Source organism: Schistocerca piceifrons, chromosome 3, assembly GCF_021461385.2.
Source record: "Schistocerca piceifrons isolate TAMUIC-IGC-003096 chromosome 3, iqSchPice1.1, whole genome shotgun sequence".
Taxonomy (NCBI): domain Eukaryota; kingdom Metazoa; phylum Arthropoda; class Insecta; order Orthoptera; family Acrididae; genus Schistocerca; species Schistocerca piceifrons.
Genome location: NC_060140.1, coordinates 891,071,078 through 891,090,617, shown reverse-complemented (window position 1 = coordinate 891,090,617; position 19,540 = coordinate 891,071,078). Strand labels below are relative to the sequence as shown.

At 39.0% G+C, this 19,540-nt stretch overlaps 1 protein-coding gene across 1 annotated transcript in view; it reads left to right on the top strand.

Annotated features, from left to right (window-relative positions):
- LOC124789454 (lanC-like protein 2) overlaps nucleotides 1-19,540 on the top strand; it is a 126,545-nt gene that overhangs the window by 94,035 nt on the left and 12,970 nt on the right. The window contains exons 6-8 of the mRNA XM_047256816.1: nucleotides 8,986-9,180; nucleotides 16,062-16,208; nucleotides 18,224-18,326. Coding sequence (XP_047112772.1) covers nucleotides 8,986-9,180; nucleotides 16,062-16,208; nucleotides 18,224-18,326 — 445 coding nt within the window. The remainder of the gene's footprint in view (nucleotides 1-8,985; nucleotides 9,181-16,061; nucleotides 16,209-18,223; nucleotides 18,327-19,540) is intronic.

Genomic DNA, 19,540 nt, shown 5'->3' with positions numbered 1-19,540 from the left:
TCAATATACCATAAAACTGGTCAACTTTGTGACACTTAGCACTTTTTTTAACATAACCTTATAAGTACTGTGACATAATTTCCATGGAATTTTATAACCATTATCCTTCCATTTTAATCACAATAAAATCTTTATGTGCTCCTTCAAAACAAGTTACAAGGAAATGAAAAACTGAAGCTTATTTACCATGGGAATATGTCGGATTATATTAATGAAGACTCAGGTAGAAGTTGTACCTGAGGACTATAAAGATGGAAATATATTGTACCTGTTACACCGGCAATTGAAGAAACACAGCAGTGGAAGTATCAAATACTAAATTGTGCATGATGCATCATCACATGCCACCAACTCTTCATCTTTTGATTTCGTCCTCGAAACAGGGCCAAAGTAACTGTCGGACATCCTCACAACATTAATATAATTCTACAAAATTCTGGTGGGATTGGTGTGTGATGTGGACAAAGCCTTCTTACAGTTGCCATCTTGAAGAGAACAGGGACCTCTCTAGGCTGAATTGCATTGAACAAACTGACAACGCCTCCATCACCATGGATGATGTGATAATGTATCGCTTCAACTGTTTGCTATTTGGACTTACGCCAAGCCCATGTATTTTGTCAGCAGCCATAAGCAAACTAGTGGCACTAAATAGTGGTAAATATCAACGAGTATCAGAATGCATAGACAACTCTGCATTACTGGATGATTTTGTAGCTATTGTGAGAGACCTTGATGAGCTGTAACTGTTTATCATCAACTGGCAGCACTCATCCGGCAAAAAAGGCTTCCACTTTCCATGGGTGGCTAATTAGAAGGACCTAAAGGCAATATTAAATGCAAAAATGCTTGGAATCAAGGCCACAATACAAGTCTTGTGAATCATTTGGAATTGTTGAGATGACTATCTCCCCTTACTACCACAGGATGGCTGAAGACCTGATTGACAAACTGGTGTCTAAGAGAAACATTCTTCGAGCAGCAGCTCAGTTGTATGACCCTCTTGGTCTGTTCTCACACACTGGGATTGTTGTTAAACCAATAATCCCAACCATGTACCTGAGAAGTCTTGCATAGGTGAAGGTTTTGACACAGATCTTGGACATTACCTGCATTGGAACTGCTTGCCGCATTTGTCAGCTCATGACTCCTTCATTACTTTTGCCAAGAAACAGGGTTTGAGCCCGACAAAGCTACTTCATGGAGTGACTCGACAGTCGCCTTTTAGTTGGTACAAAATTATCAAAACAAATGGACATACAATAGACCCAGTCATGGAGACACTCTCCTGGAAGTCAAAATCTCACATATCAGCTCACATGGGGACTAAAAGCAGATCTGCTAGTAACACTTGACATTTGTTGGTGTGGTCAACCATGGCTTTTAGAAGACAAACAGTCATGATCACTGGACAACCCAGCTTCATCTAAATCAATGGCAGAAGCCAAACCTTAACAAGTGTTTCTCTGATTACCATAATTGAACCCCTTTTCGACACTGCAAAATTCAGTTCATACTGGTGAATATTGCATATAACTGCCCAGGCATTTTGGTTTTTTGATATCTTGAAGAACAAGATTAAAAATACTGACAGTCTGACTGCTCTGGAATTGCAAAATATATGTACATACTGGATCAGGAAAGTTCAAGAGGAGTTATTCACTGCTGAGTTGTCTGCCTTCCATAAGGGAGAACAATATCCAAAAGCATAAAATGCTGCCCAATACAACCCTTTCCTGCATGATGGTGTGGTCTGGGTCAATGGCATGCAACATTATGCTGGATGTGAAATTTAAAACTTCCCTAGCGTACAGATTGCTCCATAACATTTCAGAAGAAGTGCCAGATGTCTGCAACTTCCTGCCATGATATGTCAGTGCAGAGTCTTCTGGCCATCTTCAGGTGAATACTGGTGAAAATGCTCTGATCTCAAGTATTTAAGCCTGCACCAGCACATGTATTTAGTTGGTGTTGCATACACCCATCTGCTGAAATTCTGTGTACTGCACGCCATCTGTGGTGAAAGCTCACCACATCGATATCAGTTCAGTTGTCTTCACACCATAAAGTCACAGAATGATGCTGCCTATGCAGAGCACAAAATTTTTCTATGACTTGGTCCCTTACAGAATTTAAGTGGAAGCTACCATATCAGTTGATAAGGGACTCAGACAGTCATATTTCCACTGATACATTGATGATAGAGTTGCAAAGCTTCATTGAATGGCCTACATTTTGTTTCATTGGTAAATACAATGTTCGGTGATAGTGAACTGCTGGTATGCTGTTGACACTCTACAATACAGTCCTGCACAGTGTGTGTCGATTGCCCTATATAAGCTTTGCCGCATTCACATAGAATCCTGTAAACATCTGCCTTGCACAGCTCTTAAATCATCTTTGACAGAGCCCAGAAGTGCCAAGATGTTCGAAGAAAGAAGACAATCAGATTGCTATTGATGCGATGAGGTTTTACTATGGAGGGTGCACGGTGCAGCATAGAGTTGCAGCAGAAGCACGCGGACCCAAGTAGCGCATGTGTAATACCAACTGAATATACCATACATGTTCCAGGGGAGTCTTAAATATGTGAGCTCAGAGCGCATTCATCAGTATTCACCTGAAGGTGACCAAAAGACTCTACACCAAAATATCATGGCAGGAAGTTGCAGACATTCAGCAGACCTCCCAAAATATTTTGCACTACATTAAGCAGCATAGTCCAACTTGAGCAGACATCCTGATTTCACAGATTGTGTGCTCGAACAAACACATGTAACGCTGCATCATCTCAGTGAATGATTGTACTAGGAGAACTATGTTAAGAGTTTTGGATTTTGCAAGTGCAACAAGTTGTTAGGAGAGCTCTTGGCTCTTGCCAGCCTTGCAAGATAGTAAACAGTTGTCGACATGTAAAGATGGAGGCTCCACTACCACTTGACAGGGTGCAACCCACAAGGCCTTTCATAGTAACAGGTACCAATTACAGTGGACCAAGAAGTCCTACATGGCCCTACTCACACATACCACAGCACATGCCATTCATACTGAGGTTGTCACTCATGGATAGGTAGATTTCTGTTGCCCATGCAACACATTGAAGGCTGTAGAAGCCTACAACTCACTGTTTAACAATTCAAACAATGCTACATTCCATGCAGCAAGCACAGAACAGTCAGAACTCTTAAACACAATTCTGAACACTGAACTACAGCACTACTGTGCTCCCACAGAATCACCTGAAAGTACGTACCTACACGGGCAGTTTGGTGGGGAGCCTGGTGGGAACATATAATAGGCTCCATCAAGTATTGCTTGAGGAAGGTGCTTGATTACACTCAGGTGTTCTGGACAACTTTTCCAAACTGTACCCCTTTTCCTAAAACTCTCCAGTCTTTTCCTTCACTCCTCTTCCTTCCTTCCCCTCCTACCCTTCTTCCAGAAGAAGCAACCACTGGCTCTGAAAGCTTGCATAAGTTAAACCATTTTTGTGTGTGTGTTCTCCTGCTGCCACTTGGTGAGTATATTTTTTGTATCTATCTAATTACATTATATTGTCAGAAATTGATTGTTTTGATTGTTATTTCATATGTTTTGTCACAGATGTCTGTGATGTTAACCAATAACTCCTATTTGAAATTTTATGTTTATTTTCAGTAATTTTCATGACATCAAAACATATACCCATTAGGTTTTCATAGATTTGTGTTACATAACTCATAATTATTTTTCTACAGTTTGCATTGCCTCTCACCTTATTGTGTGAATATTTTCTGTAACCAGCCTACAACATGTCATATTTAAGCATTTGCTCTCAAAACTTCCAGAGCAACAGATTCTTTGTGATCTCATGCATTTACTTGCTAAAAGAGTCTGTAATGTTGCATTAAGAAACTCAGGGAGTGTACACAATGAAAAGGCATCTTTAGAGTGGGAATAATCACTTTGCCTCATTTCATTCTGTTTTGTCATATAGGATCATATGCTGGAGAAACTCATCAAACCAAGCAAAAGTTTTTAGTATGCAAAAGTGTAATAAGACTCATTTGTGGTGCAAAGAACTTCATATTCTAACCACTGCTTCTTCCTTAATGAAATTTATTGCAAGTAATATGTCTCTAATTCCAACCAATAGCTCAATATGTAGAATCGGCACTAGGAATAAGAGCAATCTACATAAAAATGTAAAATCACTCACCTTGGTCCAAAAAGGGGTCCAACATTCAGGAACACACATTTTCAAGAAATTGCCAGCAGCCATTAAAAACTTGGTTTCAGGTAAAGCACAGTTTAAACAGAGTTTGAAAGACATTTTAATAGGCAACTCCTTCTACTCTATTGATGAATGTCTTAATAGGAAACGTTAGACCAGCTTAAGTAAAAATGTCTCTTAGCTTTCAGTTTTGACAGCACTTGGTCGCAATAGTCAAGATTAGATATTTTGTGTATGATAAATTTATTAAAAGTGCATAACGAAGTTTCTTTCTGACTGTGTATTAATTCTGTAAATATTAGAAGTTCCAGTTTACTATAATGTATTCACATATTCTGACAATCTCCGTACAAATGATCAGGGTAGTGAGTATTATATTAAAATGTTTTATGTTTTTCGTGTTATATTTTCTGACTTGTTCCACCCTGCAAGAATCATCTCATTTTTAGATCTACGGAACAAAAACTCAGTCTAATCTAATCTAATCTAATCTAATCTAACTACAGATGTATCACTAGTATCAACTTGGATCCATTCTTATTCTGTATAATGTGTATCGTATACAGCCAAGAAGCATAAATAGTTCTTTGTGTTGATGATGAAAACATTATAATCAACACTAATGGGGCATCAACACCTGCAAGTGTAATTAATATTTTCTTGAAAATTACTGACTGGTTCTCTACAAAGAATTTAGACAAAAACACAGTATGTGCAATTCAGTACTGTGCTAGTCCTCACCACTCTGTTAGGAATAATTGAAGAGGACAAGTGTATAAATGAAACAAATATTGTAATTTCTTAGTTGTTTATATTGATGAAATTGAACCGGAAGTCACATGTTACAGATTTCTGAAATGTCCAAGCTGTGCAACTTCTGTGTTAAGGATAATATTAGATTTGAGAGATGAAAATCTTAAGAATTTAACTTTACTTTTCCTGTTTACATTCACTAATGTCTCATGGTAACTCGCCATTGAATAAAAAATTTGTTAATTAGACAGAAGTGTGTGGTCTGCTCTAGAACCTCTTGTAGACAGCTCTTTGAATAGTTTGGCATACTGTCAATCTTTTACTGTACATTTATTCCCCTATGAAATTTGTTGCCAACTATCAGTTACAGCCTGAAAACAATGTTACCAGTCATAAATATGACACTAGAAGTGGAAATGATTTACACTATCCGTCATTCAGCCTTAGTGTGGCACAGAAAGGAATGAGCTCTTCATCCATAAAAATCTACCCAGTGGTGTAAAGATTCAATGCTTAAAGAATTTGATGGATACTAAATAACTTCAATTGCAAACTGAAGTCATATCTGCTTGACAACTCCTACTGCATAGAAGAATTACTGAATATGTATTATTGTATGGGGCACTTTCACATGCTACATGTCTGTACACACCACTGAATGAAATACCCATTTAGAACAAGAACAGAAACAGGACAGATAATATATGAGTATTTTCCTTACATTCTTTATGACACTTTGATGGTTGTATCCATAAAACTATCTTTCCAGATGATGTCACAATTTTCTACAGCTTTGTCTGTCAATTTGTCACCTGCTATTTCAGCCACAATTCTTTGTTCAAATGTATGCTAACAGATCTTATTATATTTTCAGTCTCCTCATCCGTCGAAGTATCTCCTCCAATAGTCATCACACTTTTTTCGGCATCACACGTGGCCATTCTGGTCTTGTAAAATCACAACAGTAATAGCTTATGGTGCAGCAGTAGCAACAAACTTACTGTGTGGGATAATGGATAGTGTTTTAGGCTGATGATACCGAGGTCATGGGTTTGAGTACTAGTCAGTTCCTTAGATTTTTTCCTGATGGGAAAGTGAGGAAGGTAGTCTACTCAGCCCTATGAAACCAATTGAAAAGATGCTTAAATAAAAAAGCAGTAAATTTGATACTGAAATCACTAAAGTAGTATTAATTTGAAAGGCTTGCACCATGCTAGGTGACACACAGTGTTTGTTCATTAGCAGAAAAACAATCAGCTGTTATTTTTTTCAGATTAGAGAGTGAGATGCTCGACTTATTAAAACTACGCATCTTATTCTTTGCAAAATTCCTGATCAGTTCTGTAGGATTTAGGTCTAGATGGAACGGCAACAGCAGGAAGAAGAAAGGTTATCCTCTTTAATTAATGCCAATAGGTCAGCTTTACTTGTCTCTGCATGATAGTCTGAAGTATTTCTGTTATAAACATAGAGGAGAAGTGAACACAAAACGAAACTCTGCATTCACAGCAATGAAACATTCTCAGACATTGTTGTTTAACAGTATTCTTCACACAGGCAATTTGCAACATTTATTCACAGTGCTGTGTATATGAATCCACAGTTCATCTGAATAAATCACTGGACGCTTTAATTCTGATGTTTCATTTTTTTGTAAAAAATCTAATGTGTTTACTCTCCTTGCAAGTACATTCTCTGGGACCATTATGACTTATTCATTCTGGCATCTTTTAAAATCAAATCCCGCAACTAGAACAGTTTTTCTAAGAATTTCTTTGCTAGTCTGAAAGTACAGTACCATTCAACAAAAGCTGTGAAGTTCTTTTGCAAGGTTGGTATTCCCTTGTGTTGTTCATAATATGAAAAAAATTGCTTTCTAATAAAAGTAGCTATATCATCAATGATATATTTATTCTGTGCGTTTTACTTATTTTGTTTTGGGGCAGATACTTTTATCCTGCTCCACTCTGTATTGTCCCCCCACCCCCCACCCTCCCTCCTGTAATTTGCACACCATTAACTTCTTAACTTTTGCTTGCCAACATTTGCTTGCACCTTCTGTTGCCTTCTCTACTGTACAGCTGTATTGTTCTCAGTGTAAGTAAAATTACTGACATAAGCAGTAAGTACTCACGGCTTTCCACAAAGGTGAGCTAATATGCATGCTACTTTGAACTGAAACATGACTGTATGTAGCAAGGTGACAGTTCTTCTGGAAAACCTAGAATTCTGAGGTAATTACATTTTACCTGGAAAAATCAGGGAAATGTCTGGGAATTTCAGAAAACCTCAGGGAATTCTGCATTTGAACCTAGAATTGAAATTGAATTGTATTGAGTTTTATAAATCACAAATTTTAAAATACTTAATATTGTGAAGTATGTTAATTATAAGAATATTAATTCATATAAATTGTCGCTGCTTAAAAACTGCTGGGATATACTGCCACCCCCTCTCCCCCACTCACCTTTTACTTCCATTAGTTTATCAGGAGCTTCTTGACACGATCTTCCTCCTCTCACCTGGAATTCTCAGGGTTTTTTTTTTCTATGTTTCAGTAGCCATGCTGTGTAGTCATGTCACCAAGTTAGTTTCCCCTACAGCCATGTTGCCTTGACGAGTAATAGTTAGGTATAAAGCAGTGGGTGTATTTAAAACTAAACAAATAACATAAGAATTCCAGAATGAAACCTTAATTCTTCAGCGGAGTACGTGCTGATACGAGATTTCATGGCATTAAAACTGTGAGCCGAACTGAGACTTGAACTTGGGTCCGTTGCCTTTTGCAGGCGAGTACTGTACCAACTGAGTTACCAAATAGGGAGACTCGAACTTGGGTCCATTGCCTTTTGTTGTGCAGTACCAACTGAGTTACCAAATAGGGACTCACAACCCATCATCACAGCTTTACTTTCACCAGCACCTCATCACCTATCTTACAAAATCCATGGAAGTTCTCCTGCAAAACTTGCAGGACTAGCACACCTGGAAGAAAGGATATTGTGGAGACATGGCTTAGTCACAGCGTGGAGATGTTTCCAGAATAAAACCACTGTACATCAGAACGTGCGCTGATATGAGACTTCCCAGCATCATTCCCCATGAAAGGCAAAGACACCAAGATTGTGCCTTGGTCGGGCACACAGTTTTAAAATGCCAGGAAGGCTCAGCTTAAGAATTCGAGTAAACAGTCATGTTGTTGCTATATTCTTTGTTGAGAAAGTCTACTAAAAATCTGACTCATTTCATATTATAACAAACGGTTACAATATTAACAGAATCTTCCGTCGGTTCTTGGTAGAACAACATTATAATAATAAATGAAAAGCACCAGTTTGCTTTTGTTCTGTAGAACAAAAGCAAACTGGTGCTTTTCATTTATTATTAAAAGGTTACAATATTATGACCCATGGAACATGAAAATAACTATGTAATTTACCAACTAACCACAAAACTTTGTAGCTTAATGTCACTGCTTAAGAATAAGATTATAGCTTGATAAGAATAAGATCTTAGCTTGAATTAGGCTTGGACACATTTTGTAGATGAATACCTGATTACAACCTTTTGCAGTCTTTTGAGTCTTTTGACAGGTTTGGTAATTGTACTTACTGATCAGGAAATACTTCCACCTTCATCATGGATACATGGCATTAGCAAAATACAAAAGCAGCATGAATGTTTATACTGAAGACAGTAATACAGTGTTGGCTGAAGAAAGATTAATTTATGCAATTTTCCCCTATAAGACTAATGGATTTACAGTCTCAGTATATTGTATATTAAATGCAATATTGCATGAACATGTTTCTGTTGCACAAGTAATATTCAGTGTGAAATCACAGTTGAATGAGTAGTAGTTATTGAATGAGATCCATGTGTCATAACCTAATAGACACTGATTTAAGTTACTGTGATGATCTCGGGTTATATAACAACATGTAAATGTTATTGCCTAAATACAAAACTGCTTTAAAAACAACAGGAGCAGTAATAAACAAATAAAACTTACTTTTCAGGCTAGAGAATACCTGAGCCAAGCCAACATTGATGAGCTGCTGCGCCCCACAGTGGATTATGTGCACAGCATGAAGTTTGATTCTGGGAACTTCCCATCATCCTTAGGACATGCTGGTTCACTTGGGTCTGATCGACTGGTACAGTGGTGTCATGGTGCTCCTGGTGCAGTCCATCTGTTTGCTCTGGCCTCAGAGGTATGACTACTTCTAGTTTTATGTACAATAATTGAGAACTCTTCCTTCATGCAGAAAATGAAACAGATAAATGTTTTGGCATTAGATTAGTAGTGGAGCAGATCAGATTATTTCATAAATGTGTTATGACTCCAGATATACTCTGAATTACTTCTCCAGATGTATCAACTGAAATGGACAGCAGCCTTTTTTACTTAGAGTTTTATACATAAACTTAGGAAATGGTAATGATAATCACTCACCGTTTAGAAGGATTTTTGAGTAATGGATAGCTGCTTAAACAGGAAGTATAGATTTTCACTCAGCTTTTGAACTTGTATTCTTGTTCAGAGGACAAAATTGTGCACAAAGGCATGCATGTATGCACACACATTGTCTTCCCTGTCTCTCTCTCTCTCTCTCTCACACACACACACACACACACACAAAACATTGAGCATCACCGAAAAAATCACAGGCTTAAAGTAGCATGGTTGTAACTATGTCGTTAATGCCAGGTGTGTATACATTATAACATTTATAACATGCTTTTACAGTGATATATATAAAAAACAAGGTATTGCTAATAAAACGTGAGTCAATGAATGCAAGTATTTGGGTTGTGTTTTAGACCTTGCAGTAGCACCTTGTTCCCCCTCTGCCACATTCTGTGTGTTGTACTTTTTTGCTCAAAAGTATCTGAATGACCTGAATTGCATTTTGCCTGATCTTCATGCAGCCCACATAATGTAGCTTTCTTAAAGGTCCTGTAATCTCTTTGCAGTACAGTGGTTTTGACTATACAAAATGGTTACCGCAGGTGACCAGTAGGGTAAACTGCTCTGTATGGCTATCACTCCATAGGTAAATTAATACCACTGTTTTCAGTATGCTAGGCAACATGTTGTTAGAAATTGTAAACTCAGCATAATTATAACAAGTGACATTTGAAAAGTATCACTATGCTCACTAGAATCTGAAATTAATCTCTCTTTCCAAGCATTAATCCCATCTTGTGGGGTCTGCTGTTTTGCTACATCTCCTCCATTTCTCCCTGTTGTTGACATCTTCTGGTCTCTCTCTTTTTTTTAAAAAAATCCAACAACGTGCATGTCTCCCCTGATGTTGTCAGTCCATCTCTTTGTTGATCTTCCTTGTGGTCGTGTTCCTCCTGGGTCGATGTGTAATGCTGTTTTTTCGACTGAGTTGGCTTGCTTTCTCATAACGTGGCCTTACCAGCAGAGGCAGACTTCCCTCACTTTGTCAGTGATTGGCGCAGTGCCAGACCTTTGCTGGATGTTTGTATTATTTATGTAGTAACATCATGTCAGCCCCATGGATCATCAAAGCATCTTCATCTCCATGGTACTCACATCTGAAAACGGCCATCACCACTTGAATCATTTCCTAACTGTGACAGAAACAAACAGTTTACTTTTTTCTTTCATTACAACAAACTTTCGTAACAAGACAGTGTATAATTCCCACACTCGGCATCTCCAAAACAACCAGTCCTGATAAAATCTGAATGTGTCATTTTCAATTAGCTTATGTTTTTCATATCTCTTTTCATTGAAATGAAATGGTTGAAATGGCTCTGAGAACTATGGGACTTAACATCTGTGGTCATCAGTCCCCTAGAACTTAGAACTACTTAAACCTAACTAACCTAAGGACATCACAAACATCCATGCCCAAGGCAGGATTCGAACCTGTGACCGTAGCAGTCGTGCGGTTGTTTTCATTGAATACAGACAATCTTGTACCATGGGTCGAGTGTTACCTCTGGTTTAAAATTATAGGGTGCTCTTTGATTCTGTGTACCATCTCTTCCCATTTGTATTACATCTTTCACAGTGCATTCATTACTGGGAATCGCACGTTACACCATTGTTGTCAAGTGCTTCACCACAGAATTACTGGACTCTACATCAGCCACATGTTTTATAGTCAAATGAAGTTGCTGACTTGTACCATGATGGTTAACTGTGGCTATAAGTTGTGTCGCATGTATGTTTACGATTTCACAATTTAAATTTTCTGTAGGTTACAAATGCTGAGTATTGTATTTAGGATTGTTTTTGTAATGACTCATTGTGCATTATTTTGATTTTTTGTTGATGCTAGACACCAATAGATAGTCTGTTAATGGCTAAAACTGCTTGTGTAATAAAAATTGAGTAATACAGCAGTGTGCCCATGATTTTTCAACAATTTTTACAACCTGTGAATCATTGCCTCCTCATAATAAAGCCCAGCTGACTACTTTAAATGTTCCCCTAAGGAAATGCTTGAATGTACAAGAACTGACTCAGTACAAAGATAAAGTCTTCGTGGAGGAGGAATGCATGGCTAAGTATTGAGCAGCAGAGCAATTCTAAACTCAAGTCATAAGTTCAACAGACCTGGAATCCCTAGTGTCTAACTGAACCAGCATGGGCGACACACAGTGCTGCCTTGTATGCCAGCTCACTGCATCCCCCACCACTCAGTGGCCCTTTGAGTTTTCATAAAACAATGTTGCCCCTCACATCAAGTTGCTTTCCAGCTGCATCTTGTAGCTCTGAGCTTTGCTGACAGGCTTACTGGCAGAACACACACTGTGCATTAGCAGTTTCTTAATGCTGAGCATGCTCTGTATCCTGTGACAGCACCTAACAGTTACTGCTGGGTATTTGCTCTTCTAAACAGCTTCGCGTACAAGCAAACCAGTTGTGTCTGTACCTGTGATTACTTGCGCTTTAGGTACTGGGGCTATGCATGGCTTGGTTTAAAAAGAATCACTCGATGCAGTCGTAGGATCGAGTCCTGCACATCTGCTTTCATGCCCCACAGCTAAATTGCTGCAAATAATAACCTGTAGCTCTGATCATGGAGTCAAATAGTTTATACATTGGCTGGAATTGCAAGTTAATAAAATATACAGAAATACAAAATAAAAGTTAAATGAATAATTTAATAACAATAATTCTACTCTAACGGCTGTAATTGATGTAGTCCATAGAGAATTATCTAGAACAATGTTGATTCAAGAAAGGACATCTCAAATAAACAGGAAGTGGTCCTACAAAACTCAATTAAAACACAGACAGAAAACATCCTAATCAAATGCAGTAAAGTTATGTTGAGAGTGTTACGACAGTGCTAGCAAAATCCTCAAACTAAGTAGTCATCAAAGACTTGCAAAAACTAAGTCAATTTCATGATCACAATACGTGAAATATTTATCAGCTCAAAATAGTTCAGAGTTCAACATTATGATTCAGAAATATCACATGCAGTAGTAACTCATACTCTGTCTGTTCTCCATTCCGCAAATCAAGTGACAAAAGTTAAAGTCTTATTCTGGAACACATTCAGAATTAATGTGTGGTAGTGGCCATTCACTGCCTGGCATCAATCACCTCCGTGACTGAATCACGCACATTACCTCAGACCTTCTTCAAGAGCTCAACATAAAGGGTCCAGAGTCGCTCCCTTGAGTTCTTCACTCTAGAAGTCCCTACAACAGTGTTCTGCACTGTCCAGCTCTCATTGCTGAAGGCCATCCCCACCAAAAATACATCATTCTCTAGCTCTACAGACACGATGTGATTCAAGCTGACCACTTCCTGGACTAAACTAATGTATTACAACAACAGTTAATTAAAGAAACGTCATAAACATTTTTATTATTCTCAGATCATATACAGTAAACATAAGTACTAATTGGTTCATCAATAATTAAGCCAGTATTCTTGTGCAAATGTGCTCATTATAAATAACTACAAATTATTGTGAAGCATTGTTTAAACAATTATTTATGCTTCTTGACAGAAGCCTCTTTGGCACTCTTTACAGTAGTGGTGTCAACTAACACAAGTCACTGGCCACTTTTAAATTAGAAAATGTTTTTAATAGCACTTGCAATCAACAGTTAAATAAGTTACTGGCAAAACAGTAAACTATTCACTAAATAAAAACACAAGCATGACAAAATATGAGGCACTCATTTGCTGCATAGATGTGGAGAATACGACTTTCTGACAAACATTTGCATAATGAAAAAGACGTATAAGATGTCATAAATCAATCAATAAAATAGATACAGATACATAGTATTCAGGGATGTAGCTGTAGTGCAATTCTGTCGTCTGAGATAATTTTATTGAAATCACATGAAGCGATTTCAAGTTCTTAATTCAGATGGTCATTCTGAAAATGTTTATTTGCTATCAGATATTAATTTATGTAGTTTTAAAGATGTTGAGGTATTATTGTGACACTGGATGCGCCTCATTTTCCTAAGATCATAAATATGTTCAGATTTGCATTGATATTTGATGTGAGTTATTGTCAAATCTCAAAAGAGCTGTAACTTGGTCATCTTTAAGAGTGTCTGATACTCCACCATTTCCTGGAGCATATTCTGCAGAAAAGTAGTGCAGGTATCAGCCATCCAAATTCCCACCTTTGGGATTTACCCATTTCTGGTGATGTGCTCATTGTCTCTGTACATGGCTGGCTGGAAACGTTCAACTACCCAGGCTGGCCACAGCACTCCCCGGGTTGTGGGCCCGCTGGTATTCAGCCGTACATCAAATTCGCCTTAACTCATAAAATTCTGGGTGACCAATTAGTTCACCTAGATATGCATAATGTTACAATCCCAAAACAGAAACGCTACTCTCTTCCTTCAAGCACTCCTGATACGCACATGCTTTGCTAACAATTTGTTGGTGGTTTAAGGGCTGAAGGCTTCCAAAAACAACGCTTGAGCAATCTCTCCAACCGCTTCCTTTAAGGCATTTGGCTGTTAAGCTGCTAGCCAGTTCAGCCAGTCTTGCTACTGCCTTCACTCTCAGGCAATGCAACAGAAGAATTGAAATCACACAATTTGTGGGCCTTGGTGCTAAATGAAGCAAACAACACCAAATCTTCAGCAGTACGAGCTCCATGATACACGCTGGTGGGACTCCATGATGATCTTTATCTGTGGTCAGATGACATCAAAACCCAACCATTGCACAGTTACGTATAAATTGTTCAACTTTCTGAGTTTGTTTAGTTCGAGAATCAACTCTGAGTATTTCTCCAGCATTAGGAGATGAAACATTAAGCCTAGAAACATGCACTAGTTTGTGACCTAATACCCACATAATTAAAATCAACAAGAATGTTAATACTGGCTTTGACAGCTTGCATTGTGTGAGTAACCTCAACATCTTGTAATACGTTTTCGAAGCCTGTATGAATTGTTGAAAGGACAGCATTTTCTATTTATAGCTGTAGAAGTTTCTAATCTGTTACTGCAATTTTGGCATTACACCATTTTTAAGTATAAATATTTTATGTCAAATCATAGCACAGATATAAGTAACAGTACCTTTAGTAGACGATTAGCAAGGGAGGCAACAGCAATTATCACTTACTTAGTAACATAATGCCTAAGCCTGTGCTATTTGCATGTAGCTTAAAATAATGCTATAGCCTGTATGTTAATAGCACAAGTTTAGGTATTATGTTACTTATGTCAGTGATCACAGCTGTTACTAACAAGGGAACCTCCCCATCGCACCCCCCTCAGATTTAGTTATAAGTTGGCACAGTGGATAGGCCTTGAAAAACTGAACACAGATCAATCGAGAAAACAGGAAGAAGTTGTGGGGAACTATGAAAAAAATGAGCAGAATATACAAACTGAGTAGTCCATGCGCAAGACAGGCAACATCAAGGATAGTGTGAGCTCAGGCGCGCCGTGGTCCCGTGGTTAGCATGAGCAGCTGCAGAACGAGAGGTCCTTGGTTCAAGTCTTCCCTCAAGTGAAAAGTTTACTTTCTTTATTTTCACAAAGTTATAATCTCTGTTCACTGTAATAAGTTTAGTGTCTGTGTTTTGCGACCGCACCACAAAACCATGCGATTAGTAGACGAAAGGATGTGCCTCTCCAAAGGGAACTGAAAACATTTGATCGCAAGGTCATAGGTCAACCAATTCCTCCACAGGAAAACACGTCTGATATATTCTATATGACACTGGTGACGGCATGTGCATCACATGACAGGAATATGTTGTCGACCCACCTAACGTGTACACTTGGCGAATGGGTAAAAAGATTCTTCTACCTTGCCCGATTTAGGTTTTCTTGTGGATGTGATAATCACTCCCAAAAAAGTGTGTTTCGATGTTTGTTTAGGTGTAGCGTCCCCATACTATGGCCCAGTTCCCTCACATCGGACAGATGGACGGACAGATAATAATTGTCTGAAAATAAAAAATTAAATTTTTCACTCGAGGGAAGACTTGAATCAAGGACCTCTTGCTCTGCAGCTGCTCATGCTAACCACGGGACCACGGCGCTCCTGAGCTCACATTATCCTTGATGTTGCCTATCTTGTGCATGGACTACTCTGTTTGTATATTTTGCTTAGTTTTTTCATAGTTCCACACAACTTCCTCCTGTTTTCTCAGATCTGTGTTCAGTTTTTCAAGGCCTATCCACTGTGCCAACTTATAACTAAATCTGAGGGTGGTGCAATGGGGAGGTTCCCTTGTAAGTAGTACACAACCGTACAAAAGGTATGTACCGATGTAAGTCATGTCTATGCCATCTTTGCCTAAAACTTGTCTGGGTTTATATGATACCAAATGTGCGATGCTAAACAATTGTGTAACACCACAATTGCAATAGTAGACAAAAATGTTCTGCAGCCAAAAGTGAAAAATTATATTCTGTATAATAATAAAAACTTGTCCTAAGGACTGTATTACACTCAGGAAGATAGGATAGTTAACCATTTTTATGTGATGGAAGGATCAAAGCTGCTTGCAGTACAGGGAACTGACCAACAGTATATCTGCTGAGAGCAACAGATCTTGTGGCCCTTGCTGTTGTTTACACCTATGTTTTTTTTCTGTTTTAGGTATTTAACAATGATCAGTATTTGAAGACAGCATTGAAGTGTGGCGATGTTGTGTGGAATCGTGGCTTATTGACAAAAGGATATGGACTTTGTCACGGAGTTGCAGGAAATGCATACACTTTCCTAACACTGTATCAGCTGACTAATGTAAGTTCGGAATAATACTATTCGTTTCTAGAATTAATCTTTCACACTGCAGAAAAGTGCATGTTATTTTGAAATCTCCTGACAGATTAAATGTGTGCCAGGCCAGGACCCAAACCAGGAATCTTAACTTTGGACAATGCTCTTATGACTGAGCTATTCAGAGCAACCTCGCGCTTCACTTTCACAGCTTCAGTTCTGTCAGTATCTCTCCAGCAAAATATGCAGGAGAGCTTCTTTGAAGTATGGAAAGTAGGAGGGAGGTACTGGGGCCAGTGAAGCTTGGAGGGCATGTCATTAATTGTGCTTGGATATCCAAGTCAGTAAGAGCATTGGTTGTGAAAGGTAAGGTTTCAGGTTCATACTGGTCCAGCATACAGTTTTAATCCCTCAACAAGTTTCAAACCCCATATTGTTTGATTTTTTTTATGCCACAGGAAGATGAAGAAGAAAAATGATAAAAGTCTGTGCATGCAATTACTTTATTCTGATAGTAGCTTTTGGTGGCTTTCATTTTTCTGTATTTACTTACTTGTTTTCAGAATTTTTGTCATACAATGGATGTTGCAAATATTGTTGCTTTGTATGAGATATTATGCTTGTACAGTACACTGCCTGACAAAAAAGTCAAGCATGCATAAGGTGAGGAGGAAATGTAATGAAACTTCACCGGTTGAGAGGGTATATGATATTATTTTAGTGATTACAAAATGAAGTAAAATTTACAAAGATCTTGGCAGTATGAGCCCACTAATAAATATGATGTTTCATATCCTCTGGCTTGGATGCATCCACTTCTTTGCTTACTAAGCCTTTATATCTTCTCCTGAGGCAAGCTAGTCCACAACTGTTGTAAATGATCCTAGATATTGTGGATACTGACACCGGAGCACACGTTCTATCAGGGACAGACCTGGGGATCTTCCTGGCCACAGGAGTACCTCAGCATCACATAGACGCGTCATAGAGGCATTTGTCACGTGTGGACGTAAGCATTGTCCTGTCGAAAAATGGCACAATGAAACAGTCACATGAGAGAGATCACATGAGGATGCAAGATGTTATATTTTTGTACTGCCAGAGTTCCCTCAGTCACAGTTAGCCCTGGCCTGAAGTCATATCTGGTGGCTCCCCACACCATGACACCAGAAGCAACACCACTGTGTCTCTCCAAAATGTTGGGAGAATGGGACCTCTCTCCAGGTCGCTACCGTACTCGTCGACAGTGATCATCCTGGGTAGTGCAGAACCACTATTCATGCTGAATGCAGTGAAACACGGCAATCCTTCCTTGCGGTGGTCAGTTATGGTCAACCGCAACCTTGATGATGCGTATGCCTGTTCTTACATCCCCGTGCGGTACAACATCCGGTCACTTGACACATCCAAATGCTCCACAAATCTGGATATTGAATGATTCAACCAGCCAAGTGCAGATGCACGAAATGACCCCTTTCTAACTCTGTCAGGTGGCAATAATGCTGTCTCACATGAGTACATGGCACCTGTGTTTCTTGCCACAGTGATAACTCAGCATCTGGTGCTATTCACAAACCCTTGTGATACTCTGCCAGACCTGATAACACCACCAATGCACTTTTATGACGATTATACCTGTCATAAAAACTTTCAACTTGGTCATGACCTCTCATTGGCTTACTGACAGTTGAGATACGAGGTTTTCTTCTTAATAATGCAATAAAAAGATCTTTGTTTTATTTTTGAGATATCAGCTTTACATACTTGTGTGTGAGAAATTATCACAGGATAATTTTTCATGAAATTTCTTAGGAAGATAATCATGTTTAGAAAATTAAAGTCAATCTGATAGAAGAAATATATGATTTCAAAGAATTTTGTAATTGTAAAAAAAGTCCTCCATATCTTTTCGTTTCCAACAATCTGACAATAGTTGGTGAATATATCTGTATGAGGAAAGAAAAAGATGTAAAACAGTATCTGCTATTCTCATTTTATTGCCAGATAAAAATTATTAACAGACCTTTTCTTTTTTGCAGGATACAAAGCACTTGTATCGGGCTTGCATGTTTGCCGATTGGTGCACAACATACGATAAGAATCAGAACAGAGTACCCGATCGTCCTTACTCACTCTTTGAAGGTATGAATTTGCAGTAGTATTAAAGTGCATAACAATGATGATTTTGAATATCTGAGATAATGTTCTTAATAAATTAAGCATGATTCAAAATTGTGTTTAAGTGCAATCATGCATTGGTGCTGCTGCTCGCAGTTTGGTTTCAGTTGCTTGAGAGTGCAGTTGTGTGTGTGAGTTGCATTTTTGTGTGTGTGTGTGTGTGTGTGTGTGTGTGTGTGTGTGTGTGTGGGTGGGTGGGTGGGTGGTGTGTGTGCGTGCTTGCCTGCCTGTGCGCATGCTTGCATGTGCGTGCATATGTGTGTCTATTGTTGAAGGCCTATGGCTGAAAGCTTTAATTGTGAAAGTCTTTTTGTTGTTTCCAGAATGAGATTTTCACTCTGCAGTGGAGTGTGCGCTGATATGAAACTTCCTGGCAGATTAAAACTGTGTGCCCGACTGAGACTCGAACTCGGGACCTTTGCCTTTCACGGGCAAGTGCTCTACCATCTGAGCTACCGAAGCACGACTCATGCCCGGTACTCACAGCTTTACTTCTGCCAGTACCTCGTCTCCTACCTTCCAAACTTTACAGAAGCTCTCCTGCGAACCTTGCAGAACTAACACTCCTGAAGGAAAGGATATTGCGGAGACATGGCTTAGCCACAGCCTGGGGGATGTTTCCAGAATGAGATTTTCACTCTGCAGCGGAGTGTGCGCTGATGAAACTTCCTGGCAGATTAAAACTGTGTGCCCGACTGCGACTCGAACTCGGGACCTTTGCCTTTCACGGGCAAGTGCTCTACCATCTGAGCTACCGAAGCACGACTCATGCCCGGTACTCACAGCTTTACTTCTGCCAGTACCTCGTCTCCTACCTTCCAAACTTTACAGAAGCTCTCCTGCGAACCTTGCAGAACTAACACTCCTGAAAGAAAGGATATTGCGGAGACATGGCTTAGCCACAGCCTGGGGGATGTTTCCAGAATGAGATTTTCACTCTGCAGCGGAGTGTGCGCTGATATGAAACTTCCTGGCAGATTAAAACTGTGTGCCCGACTGCGACTCGAACTCGGGACCTTTGCCTTTCACGGGCAAGTGGTGTGTGTGCGTGCTTGCCTGCCTGTGCGCATGCTTGCATGTGCGTGCATATGTGTGTCTATTGTTGAAGGCCTATGGCTGAAAGCTTTAATTGTGAAACTCTTTTTGTTGTTTCCAGAATGAGATTTTCACTCTGCAGC